This window comes from Gobius niger (assembly GCF_951799975.1).
Source record: "Gobius niger genome assembly, chromosome: 17".
Lineage (NCBI taxonomy): Eukaryota > Metazoa > Chordata > Actinopteri > Gobiiformes > Gobiidae > Gobius > Gobius niger.
Window position 1 is genome coordinate 20,801,233 of NC_136868.1, and position 26,844 is coordinate 20,828,076.

At 40.7% G+C, this 26,844-nt stretch overlaps 1 protein-coding gene across 2 annotated transcripts in view; it reads left to right on the plus strand.

Annotated features, from left to right (window-relative positions):
• The window catches only part of negr1 (neuronal growth regulator 1), a 172,882-nt gene that overhangs the window by 79,980 nt on the left and 66,058 nt on the right, over positions 1-26,844 (plus strand). For both annotated transcript variants that reach the window (XM_079575542.1, XM_079575543.1), the window contains exons 4-5: positions 6,197-6,328; positions 20,435-20,555. In XM_079575542.1, the coding sequence (XP_079431668.1) occupies positions 6,197-6,328; positions 20,435-20,555 (253 nt within the window). The remainder of the gene's footprint in view (positions 1-6,196; positions 6,329-20,434; positions 20,556-26,844) is intronic.

The following is a 26,844-nucleotide window of genomic DNA, read 5'->3' on the forward strand; positions in this document are numbered from 1 at the left end:
AAATATCGCAGCATGTACTCTCATTTAACACTGTGAGGTCCTCTGGAGGTCTTTCAGTCCCCACAACAAGATTAAACAGGTTCGGTCTCCCCAAGCCATGAGTTCTTTTGTTTCTTTTTACTTGGCACCGTATCTCAAGTATCACATGTGTAAACGTTAATAGTGCTCAGTATATAATTCTCTTCAAAGTGCATATCAAAGGTGTGATTCTTGTTTAATGGCTGCTTTGACCTTTGCTAAGCCCCTTCCTGCTGTAATCGATAGGAATACAATTTGCCGCCCAGGCTGGCTGTTGATGCTACGAGATCCTGCAAAGGGAGAAATGGCCTCCATTTATCAACGGAGACTACAGTCTGATGTGATTTGTGAAATGAAAATGTGTCTGGTGGTTTCGGAACGGTCTCTTTTCATCCTGCTATTTGCTTAAAATAAAGACATATCCCTAATACTTCGTGAAATTTGATTTGCACACATTGATACTATGCTTTTTGATATTATATCATGATTGGACAAAAAAATTGGCTTGTTGCACTATGTGGCTATTCTGGATATCCTGAGCCGCAAGAGCTCAGACTTCCTGTCCTGCTTTTATATGGGGAATTAGCATTGTCTCGCTCAATTTAATATAATCATTTATTTAATATAATAACTGTTAGTTAATAAATAGGTTGGATAAATGTGTTTTATTCAGTTGAACCTAACTTCAAACATGTGGAACATCCTGTACTATCACTATAACAATTATTCTCAGAGTATATAACTATATATAACTTTACATTCTTCAGTCTTTACTGATTAAAAAAAAAAAAAAAAAAGTATGTTCTGCTCGCTCTGGCAGCTTTGATTCACCGCAGACCAAACTTGGCATCCAAAACTGAAATGCCTTATTTTATATATTGTTGAGCTCCAGCCATCAGTCCAAGATCCCTTGTCTCCTATATGTTTTGTCATGGTTTTCAATTTGGATGCGTCATATGTATAAGAAAGTACTTGTCTATCCAAGGGCAAGAAAAAGAAGAAGAAGTAAAACAGTTGAGACATTGATTACTGTTGCGTGGCCTGCTCTTTGTAACTAACTTTCCCCAAATATATAACGGTTCGTATTCTCTGGGATGTGATTAAAGGGTTTAATCAATTATTTGTCAAATAGCACTGGGCATGTCATTCCACGGTCTCACGGGTGACCACTGCATTTGATTTTGCTGCCCTGCCAAAGTGCACACAGAAGCGTTCTCCATTCAGTGTGAAACTTCCAATTACGTCTGGAACTGTATGGGGCTGCAAAGGTCAACCATGGTGTGCAAATCTTTGGAGATCGGAGGTTGTTCCATCGTATATAGGGGAATGTGCGCTTTATTTAAGCATTCTGAGAAAAGTGCATAACAAACTAAAACGTTTCTTTTATGAACTGCGTTATTGATTTTTTTTTTGGAGACACAGTATGCAGCAGTATTAAAATTACACAGACAACAACATCTGCAACATGACCAGAGGGACTTTCGTACTATATGTGTTGTTTGGGTTACCGGCACTGCCAATTACTCGACAGTACACAATTCATCTCGCTTTACGGGGCTTCTTGGGATCTTACAGGTCTGCCGTTTACTCCTTGGTGAATCTAAATGAAGTGGCCCGATGAGCTTGTATTGTCTGTGTTTGCTCTGTTACAAATATCCCAACCTACTACTAGGGCTTAGCTGCGCATAAGCCCTAGTTATTCAGTCAACCAGACGATGCTCCAGTTTGCTGCATCTGTCAAAGAAAGTCAACATGCTGTTCTTTAAGAAATTAATTCATTATTTTACTCTCATGTTATGCTTTTTTTTTTTTAAGTGGCTGAAGACGAAACCCATGTGAACCCAATAGTACCTTTTTTGTCTGCATGCTTTTCAAATCCATACTTTGAGTAAAATAACCCTTGAACTTCATCATTTGAGTTCAATACCATATCAAGTGCCTTTAGTGAGATTATTAGGCGTCATCATGCCAAAGCTGTACTTTCTAACATTATGAAAGCCTTTTCAAATGTCCCTGTTCAAAACTGCCATTTATCTGCTTTGCATTGTCATCTAATGTGTAGCTTACTTTATTGTTAATCAAGCCCGGACACTTATCTACCATACAATTACTCCCACATTCCCGACTTATGTGAAATTACCATCTTCCGACATATTATATCTCCAAAATAGGGTCCTTTTGTACCGTCTTTGAGTTCCCCGCTCTCCCGTTGTATTAAGACCGTCTGTTTTTGCAGACACCCATGGCTTGTGTGTGGATCGCTCCTTCTCATCTCCTGCTCCTGTTTGCGTGGCCTCCACTATCAGTGCCAAAGCTCTCAGACTCTTTTGTTGCCGTCACAACAGCATTTAAAGAGACAGCAAAGCTCATTATCAACACAGCTGCCAGTTTGGACTTGATGTTGTTGACCAAAAAAAAAAAAAAAAAAAAAGAGAGAGAGAGAGAGAATGAAAGAAAAACACCCACAGTGGCAGAATTGGGGTGTTATGCAAGATGTTCGACTCATGCTGAAGACAGTCTTTTATTTCTGTGGTTTTGCTTGATTGTGTGCTCTTTCAAGACCACCTAAGGGTCACATATTTCACTGACTTTCCAATTCGCTATCACACTGCTTTTTGCGTAGCTAGATTCATTGCTGAGGTGCAGAGTGCTGGTATGAATTCTGGTCAGGGGGAATCTGCATGAGCCATAGTTCTCGTTAGGGCTGCATAAACAGACTAGTCGCAGAATTAGCATATAAGTGGCTGTCTAGCTGTTTCTATGGTAGCTTTAAAAGGTACAGCTGGACCAGTTTCCCTACAATAACTAAATCCCATTTTAGTATGATATAAGACAAACTAGCTGAGACCCGGCCTTCGGCCGGGCCTCGCTAGTCTCCACATTTGATATTCAGAGATTGTGAGTGATTACAAAGAAATGTCCAACCCGTCACACAGTTCAGCTGTAGGCCAGTGGTTCCCAACCCATTCCAAAAACTATGGCCACTACAAATGAGTAAAAGAATGAAGGCCTCTCTTATCCTCTCTTATAAAGTACGACAATATTTTCGCTAAACTTGGGGAACAGGATTCAAGAGACAGTGGAATAATTATGGATAAATATTAGGGGTTCAGCTGTAACGATTCGGTTCACGGTGCAGGACCTGTGGTTTGGTGCATCACGGTACTGTACAATAAAAAAAAAGAATGAGTAGGTTTTGAACTGAAATAGCCTAATGATCGTTATTAGACAGTATTTATAACCTTACAATAAAATTGGCAATGCGTTCAAAGCTGCTTTAGAATCAAATGTACCTCTGGGCTCACAATACGTGAAAGCAAAATAGAAAACAAATGGTCCAGCAGCAAAGGAAAAAAAAAAGGAAAAAAAACTACGCAGTGCAGGCCATGCGCTCGTTAAGTGGTTTCATTTTCGCTTTGACTCACACGGAGGAGAAATCAGTCGGAGCAGCGCGTTTGATTAGAGGCTCGTGTTTGAGCAGGTTTTGGGCACGCACGCACACGCACACACATACACACACGCACACATCGCCCTGTTTGGATGCGCACGCGCACACATACACACGTACGCACACACAGGCACACATCGCCCTGTTTGGATGCGCGCACACGCACGGCAGTCAGATCGCGTGCACTCGCGTTGTTGTGACGGCGGGTTGTCCTCGGACAGCAGCACCGCGGTCCATATGGACCCGTGGCCGGTGGGACCGTCACGTGGGGGCCGGCCGCGGATGTCCACGCACACACTCAGTACTGTCGCCAGGCTTCCTGGTGTTCCCAAACGGTCTCCCATCCTAGTCCTAACCAGGCCCTTCCCTGCTTAGCTTCGGAGGAACGGTCTCCCATCCCAGTTCTAACCAGGCACTTCCCTGCTTAGCTTCAAAGTCGGTATGGGAAATAAACATGGCGGCGCCCAGGCGGCGGCCATTGAGATAGCGTTTTCTATAATAGATGACAGCTGTAACAAAAAAAAAAAAAACTTGCCTCTTATCATCTTTATCCAAATTGCATAAATACATACAAATTAAAGCCGCAAGCAGTGATACAGGCCTCGCTCTTGCCACCAGTTGCAAAATCACCCAGTAGGGCATCACCGACTACAGATTTTTCAAGGTCGACTTTTTTGTCAAAAGAGTCGAAGTCGACTTCATCGCATTAACTAACAGCAGAGAAATAACGCATTATTTACATCGAGTACTTTAAGTCCAGGTCCAAATCCGCCATGTAATGATGTAGGCTCACATGTAAGCAAGTAATGCCAGCTTATTTCAAAGTTAAAATACAATATAGTGTCTCATTTCCATTTCCTAGTTTTTAACTTCATGTAGGCATTGCTCAGTGTTACCTGAGCCTCCAGAAACATCGTGTAAAGATCTCAACTACTACTTGTCTCACTCTCATCCCGGCCTCATCTGTACTCCTTTGTACTGTTAGGATCATCTTCATTGTAAATTCAAGGTCTGAAGTAAACAAGCTTTCGGTCCCGGAGTGTTTGATCGTAGGTGATTCCACGTGAATGAGTTTGTATGAGAGTGAAGTTCAAAGCCATGCGCGCGATGACGGTGGAGAGACACTCCTGGCTTCAAGTAATTACGCGGGCAAATTGTTATGGCGCCATTTTGAATACCGAACTAGAATTATGCAGTGCTACAACATATAATAATATCTCTACTCAGGACAAACATGAAAGACAACTGATTGACAGTGGCATTTTTATGTACTCATAATCATTGCTCAAGAAGATAAGACGAAAAACACCGCCCCAGAGAGTGCATGTTTATGTGAAGAAACCAGTGAGTCAGTGTTAAGCTGCTTAAGATGTTAGCATTCTACCGGTTTGCATGCTACCAGTTAGCATTTAGCTTCAACCCAATAAACCTCTCCAAGAGAAAGCCCTGAACCACATGCCAAACATCTAGCCCTGGATACAACATGAAACAGAGGTCAGAGCTGAGCTGTTACTGTAGTATTTCCTCAGTGTTCATTAATGTGAGCCACACGTGTTTATTGTGTTGAAGCCATCGACAGTTGATTGTTGACAGTTAGTAACCGGTAGCATGCTAACGTCTTGAGCAGCTTAAACACTGACTCAGACTGAGACAAACTGTAAAAATCACAGAGAAAGGTTTTCTGTTTCCTCTTTGATGTGTTGATTTAGTATGAAGACTTGAAGAGTGAAGCAGATCTTTAGAAAATTCTGCTGTTGCTCGACAGACAGAGCTATATCACATAAACATGCACTTTCTGTTTTTACTCTTATCTTCATGAGCAATGATTGCGTTAACATAAAAATTTGCCACTGTCAATCAGTTGTCTTTCATTTTCGTTACATATTGTAGTATTGCATGGTTCTACTTCGGTATTCAAAATGGCAACCGGAACTACGCGTGATTAACTAAAAGTTAACGCAAAAACAACTAGCCGCTGGTTGATGTTTATTGTTTATTGAAACACGGAAACATGAATTTAAAAACTGGGCAGAGAGAGAGATGGAGGTTGAGAGAGATTAACACACAACTAGTTGACTCATCTTAAATGATGTCGACATGAACTTCACTGGCCTTGCCGACATTCATCCATAAGAGGTTTTTCTCTTGCCATTCCCACTATTAAAAACATGATAAAGCTTTAAGACATTTTTTTGCTTTGCTACATGGAAAGTGTGTTAAAAATTGCATGCCACTCATTAAGCAAGTACAGTATTTCTGAATAATTAAGGACAAAAATAATTTTATGTCTCCTTCAATCTGTCATGGTGCTCATGCTACTAACCATAAAGCGACATGCACATTAAACCAGTGAAGTTGTCTGTCTGTTTAGAAAGTAGCTGGACATGGCACTGTATCGGGTTTAGTAAATGAAGTGCAGTGGAGTGCTATTATTTAATTTCCTGCCCTGGTGTCACTATAAATTAACTGATGGCTACAACTACTGTATGTTCCATTGTTCTCCATCCTATGGAGAGCAATCTCCAATTTCCACAAAACACCAAATCACATTTCATCTTCTGGTTAGGACTTAACATCAAAGCTGTGTAGAGGATTAATAAGGGTTTTTCCACACTTTGTGAATAGGTTCACAAATCCCTGGGCAGCCTCATACTGAATGGGTTTGTCTGCAGTGTTTGTATTCTTCTAAGACAGGTTATAAGTACTTTGCTTTCATTTTTCTATTTCCAGCCAGGAAGTATGACAGTGGCGAATATCTTAACATCACCGGTATCACAAGGGACCAGGCCGGGGACTACGAATGCAGCGCTCTAAATGACATCGCCTCTCCAGACACCAAAACAGTAAAAGTCACAGTCAACTGTAAGTACATCTTTTCCTTCTTTTCTGTTTGGGCTTTGCTTTCCCTTTGGCCTTGGACAAAATATATGTTTTGAAAGTATAGGATATGTTGTAGCTATGGAATATTAAAACCTTTGTGGCATGAAAATGCAAAGAGGAAATGTATTGAAACTGTTGTAAAAGAAGCCCATCATCTGTATCTTATATTTGAGGCAAATTGAATATTTGTTCAGCCGTAAGGCATAATAGATCTTATCCGTGAGACCTCATCAGGGACTCTTTAATTGTTTGAATTCAAGACATCTTTATACACTGGAGTAATGGAGGCGGCATGTCCAACTGGAAAGATGCAAATTCCTACTGTTGGTGACAATAGAAAACAGCACATAAGCAAAGAAAAACCTGAGATAAGATAATAAGCAAAGCTGAAATTTTACTCTGAACAAAAGATATATATTAGAGGAGAGGCAGAGTACTCGCTGGATCACCGTAGTAAGAAAGTAAATGCTATAAGCACTTGCAAATGATGAGGTGCTCTTCAAACTCGTGGGGCCAAACATTCTTAGAAACAAAAGAGGATGAGTTGAGGCACTTTGAATTTGGGTATGGCTTACCCTGATCAAGACTTCATTGAGTCGAAACGCATCAGTCATGCAATAAAAGATGAATTATGAAATCAGGACAGCCTTACTTTTCTTTTTACTTTCAGAGCTCTTTCATTCTCTTGTATCGCAGAACTCATTGACTTTGATATTATTTTGTCATATGACAGATGCTCTTCCTGGTACAGCATTAATTCAAAAAAATGTATTTTAACTTTTGAATGGCCTGTAATAGGGCTGGGCGATATGGCCAAAAAAATCTATTTTATTTGAAATAAACTTTAAAAAGTCTCCTAAAACTACTCAGAGTCCTGCTCATTAATATTTCATAATGTAGCTGCAATTAGGCTCATTAAGATAATAATAACCCTTAATTTAAAAATGGTTATTTCTGTTTTAGATATTTCTTGTCTGCTCTCAAAAGTAAAACCTCTTAATAAGCCATGGAGTTTTCAAAATTGTTTTAACGTCTTCATGCCTCTGCTGTGATTGACAACTGTCTCCATGGAGACTCAAGGGAAAGGGGCGGACTTGAATGGTCCACTCAGAGCAGAGTGAGAGAAAGGCACCGGAGCAGACCTGAGGAAAGTGGGAAACTCTGTTTTAGCGGAAGAAAACTCCACCGCGTCCTCTTAAAACACAACACGCTGCCTTTGTGAAGCAGCGTGGTCAGAAAGTCGCAGCTTCTCCGCTGGTGTCATTTCGCTACGGAGCGTGTGAAACGCAGCTAAATTGGCCGCACGTTGGGGGGACATGGAGCGGCGGACTCAATTTTACGATTTAGCCATTTTCCAAATCATTTGTTTTTAAAAGCATGAATTAATTGAATTAATTTGATTCATCGCCCATCTCTAGCCTGTATGTAATAACATTTTAAATTTGATCATTTTCAAAAAGTAATTGTTAGAGGATGACATTAAATCGTCATTTATCATACTGGGTCAGGCTGTACTATCTCTGTCATAGCCTTGACTGTGGTGCTCAGACTCTTGCGTATCAGTATGACGCTCTGAGAGAGTATTTATCCCTTTTCTGTGGAAGCATAGACAGACTTGAATGGTAGGACTAGCGCAACATCTCGAGTTCATGTCTCCAGGTCCCACACCGATGGTAAATAAACTTCTCCTGTGTAAGACATCCAGACTGCTGCCTGTTTTTCATCTATCCTCTCGAACACCATTGTTAATTTCTCTAACAGTAATAACAGGCCAATAACGTAATAATGATTTGCCGGCTGATAATTTAAAGGGGTATTGTACTAGCTGATTTGATTATTCAGGTGAAAAAAATATGTTTTGCAATTCAATCCACTGAGGTGCTATGCCAATGACTACTTATTACATTGTTCTTACGTTCTCGGCCTGTTATCCCGTGATCAGCTTTGTACATTGTCACTAGTTCTTAAAATGGCATCTTTAACATGAAAAAGTCATGTCACTGAAACCCATGAATACTAATACCGATCATCTCACTCTCTCTCATCTCTCTTTGCTCACTTCCCGTTGGCCATCAAGCTCTCGCAGCCTCATCATTGTGTCCCCGACTGTGCACCTTAATAGAAGTTGGGCGCAGTTAAAGTTTGAAGTTTCTTAATATTTAATGTGAGAATTCCCTTTTTGTCCGCGCGTGTAGGTGATTAATTCGCAGTAAGGAAAGGTCCGACTGTTCTAAGCTCTATTCCATTATGCGGGTAATGAGTCTTTCAAAAGTGCGAGCCGACAGTAATGGGGAGCCAGAGCATTAATGAATGATATGGGCCTGGGCTGTCGTGGTCACATGGTCTGAGGGATAGAGCAAGACAATTATCCACATTCTTGCTAATTTGAAAAGTGCTTTTTCACATTTACGGGCCGTTCTGCATTGATGCACTGTGCCAAATCTTGCTTTTGCTCAGGCAGCCCTAAAGAGACCAAAGGGGGCAAAGTTATAAAGCTCCTCCAGGCCCACTTATCTTGCCATCTCTTGCAAGCTAATCATGCAAGCTTCCTTATTCAAATTTAAAGTGAGGAGTCATTTTTATTTCACGTGCGGCTCTGACTTAAATCCTTTCTTGGAATAATTTCAATCTGGTAATGCCTGCACTCTATTCCTACCTCTTTCGCTTTTTTCCCCCCCCCACACAGTCTTTCTTTTGGGCATTTTGTATGCGGCTAATGAGCAGAAGGCTCACTCTGGCTATTTTTAGTTCTATTGAGGCACAGGTTCAAGGAGAAAAGTGCTCTACCAACTGGCAGACTTTATTTCACAACAATGGAGATTCAGAATGATTGATAAGGCATGTTATAGTTGGAAGTTGTATTTTTAAAGTGGGACGCCGGCGCGCACTGGGTATCCACAGTAAATGGATTGATGACTAAGCCGTCAGACAATGTCACCGGCGGTCGTGCACCAAAGGCGTTCTTCAGCTGCAGTTTGAGCCCGCACTTACCCTTCGGACACAGTTATCTGACACAGACACAACCACCAGCCCATTATTTTATAGTCCAGCTAATCCCTTTTTTGTATTGTGTGTTATCAGACGACATAAGCATTAGGAAAATTGGTTTCTGATTGGCTACATAATTTGTGGTTATAAAATTTGGGAATAAACTGTTGCTAGGGTTACATTCAGTATTACAGCTGTGAGCGCAGAGTCGGTGACAATTGGCAAGCTAATAGGTTTAATAAAGATGGTAAGGGGATGACTCAGCCATGAAACTGTGTGTTCATTAAGCCCCGCAAAAAAGTATATTAATGAAGTACTTTAGACACAGATCTGTATTTGAAGTGAGGATCTTGTGCAGCCATAGTCGTTAACATCCAGCTACAGTTATTCAGTTAACAGCAAACAATAAGCCAAAAAATTAAATATCATAAACACGTTAAAAAAAAAAGGAGTTGTGGGACATAAATGCGTTCATTTTGATTCATTAATTACAAAGATGTTTACGCGTTAATTTTTTTTAACGCATTTCCCCCAATTTTCCCCCCAAAAAACAGAAATCCCAAGCCGGAACCTTTCTATTTGCGTGTTTCTGGTACGCCCGTTGATCTGACGCACATCCGCTCTCAGCAGCGATGGACGAAGAGGTTTCACTCGGCCCGTTGGGATGATAGACAAGTGTACTGCTGTGTGCAAGTTGTGCAAAAAAAGAGTTCACCTTCTACAGTAGTTACTCAAGTCTAAAATACCAGCTCATTGCAAAACATGTCGAGGCAAACACAGACGTCCCCGATGCTAATGTTAGTGTTCTGCCTAACGGCTCAAACAAACAATATGACGGGCTTCCGAGCCAAAATAAGTAAGTCTACGTGTGAAAAATCAAGCCCTCGCAAAATGGATGGCAGTGGATTGTAGACCACTATTCAACCTGGATAGACTCAAACAGACGAAAGCATTGATTAGGAAGATTTATTGACATGTACATTAGTTTTGGCGATCAGACCCCGGCGGTAGACATCGATGTATGAAAGTCAGTATGGATAAACAGCTTGTAGTTAGGGATGCCTTCCCCCGGAGCCTGGACACTGGTGGTGGTATGGAAGACCCGTGAAGCTGCAGCAGGTAGAAGCCGTGGATGGAAGAGGCGGAGGTGGGTCGCAGCGCAGCTGGGAAGCGGACGAACCATGATTGCTGGGGCTTAAAAGCGGGACCGAGGGCGATGATTGGCTGCTATGGAGGTGCGGCTCTTACGCTGATGGCTGAGGTGGAGGTGTGGCCCTCTCAGAAGCGATCATTGGCTGGAGGAGGTGATGCTGGAAATCGTCTCCCAGGTTGAATTAATGCCTAGGCTTCATTAGGGGTCTTCTGTCCATGCTGCAAATCGCTACGTCTGATCCAACTTACAAACTTTCACTTATAATTAGCTTATGAAAAAAGCAACCAAGATCAAAAATCCCTTTGAAAAAATAAAACATAATGTATATGTAACTAACAAGCGAAATTAATCCATAAATATAAACCTGGGTCTATATACATTATTTAGATTTAGTCGCTGAAAATATCTGCAATTTTGGCCATTTTTATGCATAAAATTTTGTATTTTTAATAATATAAATGTATTTATTAAATACATTTGGTTCTTGAACTCAAATGTCTATCTAGTTATTGAATAATTTATGATAATAATTTAACTTTTAATTTTGGTTTTGGTTTTCGATTAAAATGCGATTAATTGCGATTAATTAATTACCGATCTGTAATTAACTCAATGATTATTTTTTTTAATCAATTCCCACCACTAAAAAAAACAAACAAAAAAACAAGATAAAACAAATGCCTATTAATGTTGTTACTGATAATGCTCCGTCATGATTTATGGCATGAAAGACCCTATTAGTCAAAATCATTTTAGTTTAAGCAATTAGTTAAAGCTAATGTAGCTGAAGAGACAGCTTGTGTCCACAAGGTGTAAATCTCCGCGCCGCAGCACTTTAGTCACCAAATATTGCCTGATTTATGACAGCCTCTGTGAGCTATTGCCACAAAGTAAGTGACTATGCTGCCCTCACAAGTCCCCACACATGGCCGTGGCTGTGTTTTATGGAGCTGTTTAGCATTCCAAATGGTGGCCCGGCTATGAGACCTGCATAAACAAAACTGTCGGCGAGATAGAGGGGAACTCTGGTTGTTAGCAAAATTGCCATCAAGGACCTAACTACTGCTAATTCAACCATATGTTGTTATGCCAGAACACCTACCCCACGTCCAGTCGGCCTGTATGGCTTCCTTCCGGCTTGTTCTCAAAGGGTCAGGACAAATGAGTCAAAGTTAGGAGTCAGAATGCTGGAGCCAGTGCAGGCTTATCCAGATGGTATCCACTCTTCACTGCCCCTCCTCCTCAGCGCACCACTGGCCTCGCTCCGCGGCAGGAAAAGAGAGAGGCATTTGGTCCAATCCCTAATCTCCTGTATCATTCATGCTCCGCTGTCACACATCTGCGTCTCGCTGGAACATGGTCGGAATTAAGATCAAGGAGTTAGCCACATGGAGATAAGAAGGACAAGTTTTAGCGGGCCAGATTTTGCATATTATTGCATTATATAATTCAGTACATTAAAAGTAACTTTGTAATGTCTGAATACGGTTTCAGTAATACAATAGCAAAACATTGGTCAATTATGAAACGGTTCTTAGGCAAGGGTTCTCCCAATCGCTCTGCAACCTTGTCTATTTTATATAATCACACCATTTTGACGAAGCATTTATTTGTTGTGTAGTCTAGGCTATTGTTAATGTTTGTAAAAACAAAAACAAAAAAACACGCACACAAAACAAAACAAATACTACATGTAAGGGAAACTTTCTATGGGTGATGTTCCAATACATAGTTATTACCAAACTAGCTATGTTATATAATATTTAGTATTGTGTAAAGAATCCTAAACAATAAATATAATTTAAGTCTTTCTATGATTGAATTGGTGGATAGCGTCTTACCAATCAGCACATCACTAGTATATCCTAGCAGCCTGATAATATAGGCTGGGGTTTCATGTATTCATTAAGTTGGACTACATATTGATTCTCTGTGGTTATCCTTCTTGTTAATTGCAGTTCCATTAAAATTTGTCATAATCATAAATCCTTCATGTCTGCCATTTCCCCATTTTATCTTTTTAATGCGACAGCTAAGGAACCAGTGACACTGACATTTGCGGGTTAACTCCCTAATTAAATACATGTCCAGGCTATTTCGCTCTCCTTCCAAAACAATTGCCTTTTTCCAGCTAAGAGTATAGTTGACCTCTGGGCTAATTGCAGATTAAGGACTCTAATTAAAATAAGCAAAGCTAAGTAACAAAAACAAAATTAAGCCTTTGCACGTTTAGAGTTTTAATAACAGCAGACCTTTCTCAAACACTAAGCCTGCCATTTGGCTTTCTATGATAGGATGGCTTATTTGAATGTGCAGCCAATTCCAGTGCAAGTTCACTACGAGAAACTGTTCACCCGAAGCCCCTAAGTCAAACCTGAGTGACAAAATGTATGACAATGCACTGATTAGACATTATATAATGAGCAGATTCATAGCCTTGTTCATGATTCAGGATGTGCATCACTTCTTGAGCTTTAGCTGGGGTGTTAGTCTGTGTGAAGCGCTTTGGGTGACTTGTGTCATGCCTCGATACAAATAAGATCCCCTTCCCTCAATTCCTAACACTTCCCATGCTTTCCTGGCTGCATCATCTTCAAACTAACTGGTTCCCTGATGAAGAAACTATCTTGACCTCAGTGGCGACCCGTAATGAGCCCCGTCAAATCCAACTGTGCAGACCAAATGTTCCCTTAGCTGAGTTATTATGCCGGATCCACTTACCTCTCCTGTGATTGTTCACGCTACTTTTCTTTACAGTTACTCATGCTGAATGGACGTTGAATGAATACTTTTTATCTGCAAAAGCCCCATTGATGGCTGTTAGCCACAAGGTCAGGGCAGGACTCAGATGAGCTAAAGAGGCGCGGCTCCAGCTCAGAAGATATCTTCGCAGTGATTCTACCTGATGAAATGTGATCTCCGACCCACTTTTAAATTTACATATTCATCTTCGCTGCAGGTGGGTGCAGTTATTGGCTGAGATCCTGGCTGCACAGTGTGGCTCAAAGGCATAAATATCACATTGAGGTGACTATGAATGGACAGCAAACCTCCCACCTGAGATAAAACAGACTGCAATTGATTAATTAATGAGGATATCTTGTTGTGGGATGAAAGCATCCATTACACGTACTTTTGCATCTAACAATGGTGAGCGGTGGGCACTTTGGAGCGGATTTGACATTCCTTTGTCAAGCACTCCAGAGAGCTGCCTTCTCACGTCCTACTGAGTAAATGGCACTAGACTTTGAGCGCAGAGATGTTGCAAGCTGTTATTCGGCTGTTTTTCCGGGCGTAATCAATAGCGGAGCAAAACTGTGAATTTTTAAAAGTACACGCAGTAAATGTGCCAATGTGTGCCCATGATTTGACAATGTTTATTGATGATGTGTATGCATGTTACAGACACGTCGCCGTCTTGCACAGCACTTATATAACACTTACGACGCCATATTATTACTTAGGGAAATTATGAAGCGCTAGAATTGCAATATTAGTGCTTGATTTCCAAAATGTTGTAGGATAGTAGTCGAACAGGACACGTAGGACTGCATGTGTTATATGCTCCAACCAAATGACCTTGTATGCTTTTAATTGTTGGAAATTCTTTCGCCTCCGATTTCTCCGACTTCAGTAGTAGCGGTCTTGCTCGATTTTTTTGTCCATGTAATATTTGGCTTTTTTTCCAGTCGACGTAGGAGCAGACAAAATGAATTTGCGACGCACAAGATGCGGGATAGTTGAGGGAACTTTGAGAGATTGCATATTTGATCTTCAATGTCAGTTCAATTTGTGAAGCGGGCATAACATTTCTTGTTTATCAGAGTCTTACTTGCTTTGCAAAATATAAGCTGGGCCCTGTAACGCTTCCGAGTTCTGCTGCCAATTGCCTCCTTCCTCCTCCAGTGCCCTGCAGCTGTGAGTTCTGTGCACACATTCACCATGGCCATCCGGATTTTTAAAAATAAAGCAGCACACTGAGGGCAATAAAACTATCATTTCAAGTAATAAGTATGCACCTTAAGAGTGTGCTCTGGGATGCAATCACTACCAGCGTATGTGCAATGTTTTGAGTATGGATAGATTTCTGACTTTCTTTAGCCTTTTCCTGCTCCAGCCCTGTCAGTGTAAAGCCCTAGTTATCCAGGATGTTTGGAATTCAGCCGCGGTGTTGTTGAGTGCAGCACAACATGCCCCTGTGCCTCCCCAGACAGAGGGCTGTGGAGGCATCCTCCCAGCTCACATAAATAACAGCCTATCACTGCTTATTTGTGGTCAGGAAACACAAGCGGGGTCCTTAAACCACCCGGCCTCCAAATCACAGGCAATGACATGGAATAAACAATGTGCAGTGGAGTGTGCACATGTTTGCTCCAGTCATAACATTTCTGAACAATTATTTCACACTCTAGCAGTTTACAAAGTGAATCTGTGTAGAGGGCTGTATGACCCTGAGTGTGTGGGCCTCACAGTGTTCACCTCAGTGTAGATTGTGAAGTGGATAAAAGTACAGTGAATGTTCATTGCTCTCTTCAGTACCATCCATTATAGAGAGTATTTAACTTGAAGAGCATAGTCTCAGTTGAGCTTTTGTCAAAGGTTTGCTCTTTCCATAAAATACTGTGGCTTATGATTCAAAGGAGAAGGCTTCCTGGAATTGGATTCTGATCCAACTCTAAGTACAGCCAAAGCCAGTAGCCTCTGGCTGTTTGGATGTAAATCTATCTCACTACACGGCTCTCCAAAGCTCTCGTCCTGATTGCTATTTGGATTCCTCTGTGCAAGGCCTGAATAAATGAGCTCCATCTTGATCGTCTGTTGAAAGTTCTGTTAGTACCACTTCAGCACTGTCTATTCACAATGACTTTATCACATCCAGTATGTGAAGCCTGCCCGTGTTTTAGACTAAGATGTCTTGGCAGCTTGTGTGTACAATTGTTTTGTAGAGAAGCATGTGGATACATTTCCATCATCCAAATTTGGTGAAATGAATCATTATTGTTTTTGATGGCTTAGATTTGTCTCACACAAAACTCATCCATTCATCCTTAGCACAGTAGATCCACTTAGTCCTGCACACGCAGTGGGTTATTTATATTCCTTGCGCTGTGTAAAATGAAAGAACACAATGTTCCCATGTCGTTGTGAAAAAAAATCTTAATGAATTAATACATGTTGGCAGCAGAAGCATTCCTGAGTGACAAAAACAGGACAATGGAGCCCACAGATGGCAACGGGGAACACTGTCTCTGTGTGTAAGCTGATAAGTCATGCACTGATGAGTCCATTTCTTAATTGCAATGAAAACTCATTTTCCAATCTGGCTGTAGAGGTAGGGTTATTAATTGATATTCTAATTAAAAAGGTTTCGTTCTTTGGGTTACTTGGCAAACAATAGCTTGTAGCTAAATAAATCATATTCAGTCTTGAGGCATACCAATTAATCATTAATAGTCACATGGGACTGGCTAAAGGGAAGATATGCGAGTGAAGCTCTTTGCATTGAGGTGAATTTCATAAATATTACATAAGCTGGTCATCCACTGTACACACACCATTAACAGGCTGCTTTTATATGCCGCGTGAACTCATTCAGTTTAAGACTGCCGTGCTGCTTCTGCTGACATCCTTCATGTAATGCAGATATAGTGGCAGTCCGTTTGTGATCGACCCACAATTGGCCATTTGTCACCCTACAAGGCCTTGCAGCACCCATTTTTCTGCCATGCCTGCGCTATTCCTGGACCCAACACCCTCACCCCCATCTGCCGGAGTCACCATGACGGCAGCCATGATTTAAAGCACCACCCCGGCTTTCTCCAGACACTAAATTACCTGGATTATTGGGCCTTCATGCTTTTAGTGCACTACTTTGCATTACTCCCAAATCCTGGAGGTGTATTGCACAATATATGATGATATAGAGTGTGTCAGCTAGTAGAAATTGGAATTATTGGATTGGGCCAGATTTTATGGCTGTAATCTGTCTTAACAGTGGTCCGTGCCAAGCTTTAAATTGAAAAGACTTGCTATTATTGATATGCATATGAAATCAGAGCATTCAGGCCCACCCGCAAAATCATAGGGACATTTTCCTGTTTTAAAACTGTTTTTGCGGAATCTGAACCTAAATGCTGGCATTTTACAAGGTTGCACGTTTTATGCTACTCCCAAACTCAGATAAACAAAGAAGACTGCTTCTCTTTGAGCGCTTTGTGTAAAAATTGTTTAACATGACAACTTTCTGTTTTAAAACTTCTATTTGTTTCTTGTTCCTTCTCTCCCCCCCCCCCCCCCCCCCCCCTTTCAAAAATAGTCATTAATCTTCCTTCTTTGTTTTGCCCAGACTTCAACCAATAAACTTCAAATAGAGAAATAATTCTCAGCTGAAAGATAAATCCTTTAAGTCTAGTGAAGAAACATGCTGTTCTTCTTTGGCGTGGCGTCAAGTGTCAGATAAAAGGAAAACAAATCAAACCTATCACTTGAGATTTTGTTTTATTTTTTGCTACGCAGAGTTGTGTTTTGGACTTGAAGCCTGAGATAGTGATGCCCTTGCCCTGGCCGCCATGTAAGACTGTCCTAGTTGACTGTACCTTGCGACAGCTCGGGTGACCCTGCTGCTTTCTCCGGCTTCAGATAATCAATGTAACCGCACAATGACACCGATGGAGGATTACAGGGATTCGCTAAGCTGCTGTCAGTCGCCACAGCCCATCGATTTTGTCATAGTCTGTTATTGCAGTATATGTTTTTGCCTCGGCGCGCTCTTAACATTTCCGTCATTTCCTTCAGAGACTGCGGTTCTCATCGCGGTTGACACAGTATGCCGGGCACAGATGTTGCACTTCTCATTAGTAACATCGGTGTGTTGTTCCTGTTCATTTCCGAAGACGGCCGTTTTGTGTGGATTTTTGTGGAATACTGACATGAAAAAAAAAAAAAAAAACAGATGACAGGGATGTTAAGATTTTGAGCCAGTTGGCGTTAAGTATTTAAAGTGTTGTTGATATGTGTGGGTCTGTTTCATTTCGCCATGATGACGCTAAAGCACACTGCGGAACATTCCATACTTTGATACTTTGGCAAGGTGTCGAAATAAAGCTGCTGGGAAAGAACTTAGCTATTTTTAGTTGCAGTACTTGAAAAATAGGTAGGCCTTATATTGTATCTTAAAGGTGCATTATGCAACTTTTTATGTGGAATAAAAAAGTTGACATTTGTATAAGACCTTGTAGTGACCCAGCGGGCTGTATGAGTGGTCAGCATGGTGCCTTAACTTTCCATCACAGTGGTCTTTAGGACGCTCCTGGATCAATTGTTTAGAAGGTTTTCGCTGCTGACGGACCCTCTCATCAGAACACCTACAAAACAGTTGATTCTGGAGCACCCTAGAGACCACCGTGATCAAATATAAAGGCGCCATGCTGACCACTCTTCTCCTACATCAGAGACTTGTTGTGTCCGTATACCCCCTCTCGGAGGCTGAGGTCTCAGGATCAGAACCTCCTCATGGTCCCTCGTACTCGTTTTAAGACCAGAGGAGATCGCTCCTTCCAGGTGGTCGCGCCGACGCTCTGGAACGATTTTCCGCTTTCCTTGCGGTTACTTGATAGTGTTGATGTTTTTAAGAGTAACCTGAAAACCTACTTGTTTCAGAAAGCATTTTAAATTCCAGTGGAATAGGGATTGTTTTATGACCACGTTTTCTGTGACTGTCAATGTAAATGTACTTTGTATTTATATTTTGTATTTTTGTGAAGCACTTTGTGACTTTTGTCTGTGAAAAGTGCTATATAAATAAACATTACTTTCTTACTTACTTACCACTCATACAGCCCGCTGGGTCACTACAAGGTCAAACACACACAAATGTCAACTTTTTTTTTCCACATAAAAAGTTGCATAGTGCAGCTTTAAAGCAGTACTAAGTAACGTGTTTACCTTAATAAATCCTTTCCGTAGTCCCTGTGGGGGTGATACAAGTGTTAATGGGATGATTGGAGGGTCTTTCATCTCCCCCTGGTGTCTCTGGCCAGAAAACCATGTTTGCAACTTGACTGCCACCGGACCAGAGCAAGCAATACACACTAATGGAATCACGAAGAAGAAGCTAACATGCTAACGGGCGAAAGCTAACTGCGGGCTAATGTCACTTTAAACAGTATTTACAGCCAAGTTTGAGTGAAAAAATATATTTCCATTGTATAACTGGATGTACAATATCCCTCTCTCCCTTCGCGTTTCCTGTCAGTGTAGTATTTACTCTCCAAGACAATTAATAAGTTCAAAAATCGTAACTTGCTACGACACCCGCAGTTGCGCTTATGGCCTCTGGGGGCAAGAGTTACTTAGTACTGCTTTAAGGGACGGGATCCATTGTATGTACACAAACAACATAGTGAAACTAGTCAAAGAAAGCTTCCAACACCAAAAAGACAACTGTGTATGAATTCCTAAAATGATGGTCAGTAATAGTAAACCGTCAACTTTCATTCTTATTGTAAACGTTTGTGTAAGTTCTCAGTCATCCAGGAGTTTTCCCCCATTGTGAAGTGGTAAAGCTGGACTGTCGTGTTGAAAAGCTTTTGATCTTTACTGCTCTCTTTAATGAATTGATTTGGAGCACCTTTCAGACTATGCTTGCACGGGGGCAACACAATCCCGCCATGTGCCTCTGCTCTGAGTCCTGATACATTTCATAAGCGCCGTAGGGCATCAACAGCATGCTCCGACAGACAGTCAAGGTCTGCTACAACCCCCTCAGCGTGGCACCCAGCACTTCGTACAGTGATGAATGGATGCACAAAACCCCAGCAACACCCGTAGCTTGAGTCACTTTCTCGAGTCCTTTATATTACTCAGCAAAGAGCAATAACACTAGGAAAAAAAAAAAAAAACACCCTGTGTAATTGACATTTTACGTATTCACACGGAAAATAATAACTCAGACAACATGACTGTGCTTATTAAAATGCAAAAAGGGAGTGGAAGGGCATCCATCATCGCAGAATGGCTCTCCATTCCGATCTCATGACGCTCACGTTGTTTTTCACCTTCATCAGACTCTTTTATTATCGGCCTACTCAGTGTTATTGCTGAATTGAAAATGAGCGCTCAATTCCTTTTTAGTCCATAAAGGATGTTTGTCCTCTTTTAGAATGGATGAAAATACGGCATGATTTCAGATGTGCCATGTTTTTTTGTGATCAGTTCGCAAGGTCTGCAAAAGGTACATGAACTGTCAACTGTTAACAACTGATGATGATGGTGGAAGGAGTCCAAAATCGCATGGAATTTCCTTCTGTTCTTTATGTCCTCGAATGTACATCTCATTATGTAAACAATTTCTTCACCACATGCACAGTCCAAGCTGCAGCATCGCCGACACTGCGTAGTGAATAAACAACAAGCCAGGGCACATCTAAAGTGCACATCTATAGCTTTTTATTTCACTGTTGTATGTCTTTGTATAAAGTTAATGAGTTGTTTTAATTCCAGGCGTTCAGAGTGAGGAAAGACAAACAAACAGAAAGCACAGACTCATCCATTTTCAAAGCGCCTTCGGTTTCTGCAACATCATAACAGTCATTTCCTTCAAGGCTGCTGTATGTTACTACAGGCATTGTAAACATTTGAAGTATATAAGGCCTGCTCCGGGACAGATTTACTCCACATTTAAGCACATGAAAGAGCCTTTTGCATCCGCACAAACCTGCCTCCCCCACTGGCTCTTTGAACTTCCATTAAACCATTTATCACCGCGCCACGCAATTCATTTAATTTCTCCAACTTTAGGGATGAATGCCTTTTCCTCTCCCCAGGTCTCCAGTCTGGTGTGTAGTATTGACTTTGTACGCCGTGTAATGCAAGTACTTGGCCCGCACGTAAACTCTGGAAAGTCTAACTCTGCCTTTGTGTCTGTGCCCCCCCCCCCCTTCCCACAGTTGCTCCGTCTATCCACGAGATGAAGAATCATGGAGTCAGCTTGGGACGTACAGCTCTGCTCAGGTGTGAGGTGGCCGCTGTGCCTCCCCCCACGTTTGAGTGGTACAAGGGGGAGAAGAGGTATGTCTCTTTTTAAGGTAGTCAAACAAAGGCATGGCATTAATGTGTATTTTCTAGTCTTTATATCCAGTGTCTAAGAGGCAGAATTGTAAAGGCGTGCTGGGTAATTGGGAGAGTCGGGACGTTTCCCGGTGGGCCGCTCGGTCGCGGTGCTTTTGGGCCGTGAGAATAAAATAATGAATTAATAACAGACTCACAGTTGTGCTATTCCAGGCCTAAAGGCTTTCACTGGGCTGCAGCAGGAGCCATGGGCTGCTGTTCTAGATATAAGTTACACAAGTGTAATTGTCATGTAAATCTATCAAATAACGACGGATGTATCAAAATCAGAAAGAATTTTCACATAGAAATTTGCCGTTGAACAAACTCAGAGGGGAGTTGAAGCAGAACGCCCCTCCGCTTTAATTCAAGTCAGTGCAGTCCAATCCAGCGGCGACAAGTGTCCGCAAGAGTAAAGAGGGAAAAAGGCAGATGAAAGGTAGAAAAAGTGGACAGATAATGTTTTTATCTACATAACTTGGTGTGACTGTGGAGTTCTATCAGGCTCAGACTGTGTGTGCAGCAGCCCATGTGAAAAGAGAAATTGTTAGAAAATTGTCAGAGTGGTGTTTGAAGTACATCTGGTAGCGCACGATGAATTATAGCTCCATAAGAAAACAGGCCGATAAATCTCTAAATTCCCGGGCCAAAATGAGGTCCTGCTCTCATGCAATCACAAGGAATCTTGTAGAGAATTTTTAATCCACTCTCAAAACCTTTTTAAAATAAATGTTTCTCTTTTTATTTGAATTTAGAATAAAAGCAACAACAACAAACAAACTAACAAAACATTGTTTTTAACTTGGATTTCATCTTGGTAAGTAACTTAACTTTACGTAACAAAAACATCGACTGAAATTGCACCGAACCACTTGCTCCTTCTATTTTCAATTATCCTCTACCTGTGCTTCACTAAGAGGGAATCAGGACCATCCAGGGGCTCACGGTCAGCTGGGGGAACCAAGGTGTTTTAAAGGTTGTTATTTGTTTTACATTTTCATTCACATAAATTTTATCTTATTTTATTATTATTTTTAAATGTCAAACGTGTTCTAACAAACAAATGGCATCGCTGGAATCCAGTGCCATTTATATATTTTTTACTATATTTAAGCTACATACAGCGACATTGAGGATGGGTCAAATGCAGAGAACAAATTTCTCTACAGAGATTTCTCTACAGAAATTACTAAAGTATAACTTAACTTAGCTTCAATGACCTTACTTCACCCACATACATATTGTGTCCTTGAGTTCGGCTGTCGTTTTCTTCATACAATAAAACCTGTTCAAACCATCTTGCCATTGACAGTGTATTGAAAAACAATTCTTAAAGGGACTATACGGAGTTTGAAAATGTTCAAATTAAGTCTTTTCCTCCCCCCACATGTTCCAGCCATGTCCTAATGTGTAGAATCAGCCCAGACCTGTTCACCACAACTGCCTCTCAAAATCCTGCACTGTCACTCAAAAAGGTGTTCATTCGGGTCCGAAGTACCGTCATGCACAAGCTTATTATAGTAGCTGCAGTTATGCATAAGACCTGAGGTGGCAGTAGTGAGCATAAAAATGAGCAACTTGCTAGATGCAAGTTGTCCCTTTAAAGAAAAACAGCATAGAGAATGTGAATGTGAGTTTAGGTCAAATAACAAAGTAAGTAAATGAGGACATATTGCTAAACCACAACCAGTTTGTTGTTGTTGTGATTTTACTATTTGTATGTTTTTCATTCACTTCATTGTATTATTTGACCCTAGCGTAAGATCATTGTATCCATCATGAACCTTCTTTTCACTCACGACTGTGGATATTGCAATTGATCATGTTGAACGTTATATTTTTCAATACTAAATGAAAAGGACGGCAAAGGCTAGTCGGATTTCACTTTCACCAAAGGCAACAGCCCGAAAGACAGTATTTTGTTTCAACTCAGCTGTATGATTATACGAGCTCCTGCCTTGCTCAGTTGAACTCATTTTAACACCAGGTTGAATATTCTGTGTGCAATCAAATCATGCATCTGGAACTGACAATAGCAGGTTATAACAAAAGCTCGCAGAGATAGAACTCATTTAAATATGAATGAATGGAGTCAGTGATACAAAATAAAATGCTTCACAAAATGTATTTTAAGTGCGGTGTCGTCCGCAGCTGACTGATACAGAACAATGATAGTGCAAACCTCAATCCAGGTGCTAAAAAAAAAAAAGGAATATTTTTTTTCCGCATTTCATCAAGCTTGATTGCCATTTGCGAATTGAGTCTGTGCCTCAATGGATGCACTGGCAGAGCGCAGAAAACCAGCTTTCTGCTTTTGTCGTTTGTCAAGGCAAAACACTGTACAACATAATAAAGAATGACAATAATAGAAGCCAAAAAGACAACAAAAGACTGGTGTGCCTACTTGTAGCGATACAGTTAAAGTGATAGTCTGTAAGTTTGCTAAGTGAGGAGAGACAGAGTGAAATTTGAAGATAAACAATCGAATCTTCCCTTCTTTAACCTTCCTAGTTTGCTAAATGAGGAGAGCAGGGACAGAGTTTTCAAAAGTAAATGATAAAGCTCCTCCCCTCCCTCCTGATTGGACCTGACAGGCTGGTTCACGGGGAAAAGCTCGTCTCATTGCTCAACGCGAGAGGATGCTTGACTCTGATTAGCTGCTGAGATCCGGGAAGGAGGGACTTTACAAAAAATGTATATTATTACTTACTTACCAGGTGGCCGATTTCGCACATTTTATAACATTTGTAATACATTTAAACTTCCAGACTATCACTTTAATGACAGTTGCAAATTAATTGCTGCTAAAATCTCCACATAAACGCACATTTTTGTTTGAAATTCAGCCTACCGGTAAATATATACCGGTATATATATATATTTTTTTTTGTTTTTGCTTTTTTTTTGTTTTTTTTAGTTTGAATTTTTTCGTTTTTGTTTTTTTATTGAAATGCTGCACATACATTCCATAATAAACATGAGGTAATATGTGCAAAATACATAAAACTTGCCAGGGGGAAGAAAAAAACAAAAAACAAAACACCTACCTGTAAATAATGTCTTATAGACAGACAGCATCACTGGAATCGCCCATATATGGGGATGTTTGAAAACAGTTAAGGGGGAAAACAATTTGCAGAAAAATCGAAACTTTATTTATTTATTCAAAAACTACTTTAACAAACGCTGAATTATGAATATATTTTTCTCCTAAATAAAGATACAAAGACATGGAGAGGAGCAAAGGGGTTCAACAGCCCATAAATACATAAATAATGGAGAATGCTAACTTGATGCTTCATGTTTGCATCGGGCTAATGCTCGGTTAGCTAGCGCTAGCTACAACTGCCGTTTTTTCACTTCTACTGAACAATCAGCTGTGAGAAAACATCCATATGGGCCCGACTTACACTTGACTTTATTAATGTGTGATATGAAGTTCATATTTCACCAGAAAATGGCTAAAAAGAGTGGAAAATTGTGTTTATCTAAAGATTCTATTTTCCCCCTTGGCGAAGCCACGCCCCCTTTTATGACGAGATGCCGTCTGTATCTACACCTAATCACTGATGTATTATCTTGATCTTCAAAACTAATTTATGCCTGAATATACTATGCTGAATGTGCTGCCTTTTTAGTGCAGTTGTACGCACTCTAATTGCTAGCACTGAAGCACATATTAGTCAGGGGAAGGCGTGTGATTTGTTTGTTTCCCCATATGTCGGGCGCCTGGGGAGAAGACAGCGCGCGCATGCACCAGTCACTTGCGCCGCTCACCTTGCATCCTAATCTACTGTTTGCCTGCGACGCCCTTAAATCACACGCCGCACATACATCAATCAAGGCAACATTCAAGTGTCACTTCCAGAATTTAAAAACCAAATCACCCCCCATTACCCGCTATTTAGCCACTCCTGGCGAGCACAATTTCTATCACGGGCTCACACTGTGCTAATTGTAATTATGGGGTGGATTCAATTTATTCCAATTGCTAAGGAGGCAAGTTGTCGCGATTCTAGTCTTTACTTAATTCGAGGACTTGGGTTTTTTTCTTTCTTGCTTGACTGAAACGGGATCTCTTCATTTAGGCCCCATCATGAAAAGTGTAGTAACGCGAGCGCAGTTAGACATACAGGCTCAGTAATGCACGAGTGCCACTGCGCAGACATTCCAGTTCACTGTGGGAAAGGAAATTAAGGCGTTTGAATTCAGTTTATCTGCACAGAACTGCTGCCAGCCTGCCTTTATCAGGTGCTGAGAGACAGTTTTGACAAGTAAACCTTTCCAAAGATGTGACAATGCTTTGACGACTAGACGTGAGTGGGTGTGGAGCTATTCTCTACTTTATTTTGGAAACAAAGCACATTCACATTTTGACTTTCACGTCTTAATAATTTCACCAAAAATTCCATAGGTCAGACATAACAAGTAACAGATTAAAGTGTATTAAGCAATTGATCTAGATCATTTTGTTTTCTTCATTAAAATATAGTAAATATGGCTTTTAGTATATAACTGAGATCGACTGTAGTTTTAATCACAATTTGATTAAAACTCGATTAATTGCACAGCTCAGGTCCTGTTGTCTCATCATTGAAATTGAGGGAAAGATAAAAGGAGCTTGTTTACCTTTAATGAATCCTTTTTGTATTGGGGGGTCTTTCATCTCCCCCTAGTGTCTCTGGCCAGAAAACCACAATTGCAACTTCGCTGCCTACGCGTCGGAGGCGCAATACACACTAATGGAATCATGAAAAAGAAGCTAACAGGCTAACGGGCAAAGCAAGCTGCGGCCTAGCGCCACTTTAACAGTATTTACAGCCAACCTTGAGTGAATAAAATGATCTCCATTGTGTAACTGGATGTACAATATCCTTCTCTCCCTTTGTCTTTTCTGTCAGTGTAGTATTTACTCTCACAGACAATTAATGAGTAAAAAAACGTAACATGCTACGACACCTGCAGTACTGCTTTAATATCAGGGTTTGCGTATGACATCAGAAATGTTTATTGAAGACATGAACTGTTTGTTGTTGTTTTCGCACATCTTTGAGACTTTTTAATTTTCGGATTTCTTTCTTTTATTTTCAACTTGTTAAAGCAACAGAAAAAAGGAATTCTGCCGCAAAGCAAGCACGGAGCACGGAGTGCACGTTGATTTTCATTTATTCACACAACTTTCTTGTCCACGGCAGAACTAATTTGTATTTAAAAACTCAGCAAGTTATTAGACTCTCATTACATATCTTGTTGCTAAATGAGATTTTTTATGTAAAATGCTAAGCCTTGGTCCCAGTTTTAAATCATCATTTGACAATAGGACACTTATTGTTTTGAAGCTCCGCAGTATGTGTCCTGTGCAAAAGCTCCTATATTAAGTTTTATTCAAGCTTCTAAATTACTTTTGGACACTTTTAGCTTTGGTATTTTATGTTTAATAGCTTGAAAATGGAATGGAAAAGTAATTTAATCTGAGTTCTGGAACAGAAGAGAGTAATGCATTTAAAATGTAAAAACAATTGCCATCATCGAGAAAGTAGTTGTTGTGTAGGCAATCCAAGCACAGTCCAAGTTAAGCTTTTAGGATTTCAAACCGAGAGCATGACATGACCAGGTGACAGGTGGGTGGTTTGCCAAGAAAAAGCATGCATTTGAACATAAGGTAGGCTTTTGTGAAAAAAAAAAACATTATATTATATATCATGGTTTAAAAAGTTTACTTTAGCAGATAAGAGAGAGAGAGAACATGACATGTGTTTTCTAAAGAACCTGTGTAACATTTCATTTCAAATGTGTTGGAGTTCTTAAATAGAAACAACATCTTTCCAGGACACAAGGTCACACCGCAGGCAGCTAAGAGCTCCTCTCACTCAGTCCAGCCAAGCCGTAGTTTACAAAGTGCCGACATTCCGCAATATCCACTTTGTTGAGTTAAAAGCTGGTGCCAAATGTGAAACTGTCCAAGTAATAGCGTCACTTTTTGCTCCTGTAGTCAGGCATTAAAGGGACTATACGGAGTTTAAAAATGTTAAAAATAAGTATTTTCCTCTCCCTTCATGTTCCAGCCATGTCCTAATGTGTAGAATGAGCCCAGACCTGTTCACCACAACTGCCTCTAAAATCCTGCCCTGTCACTCAAAAAGGTGTCATTTGGGTCTGAAGTGCCGTCATGCACGAGCTTAATATAGAAGCTGCAATCACGCCTAAGACCTGAGGTGGCAGTTGTGTCCAACTTGCATCTAGTCCCTTT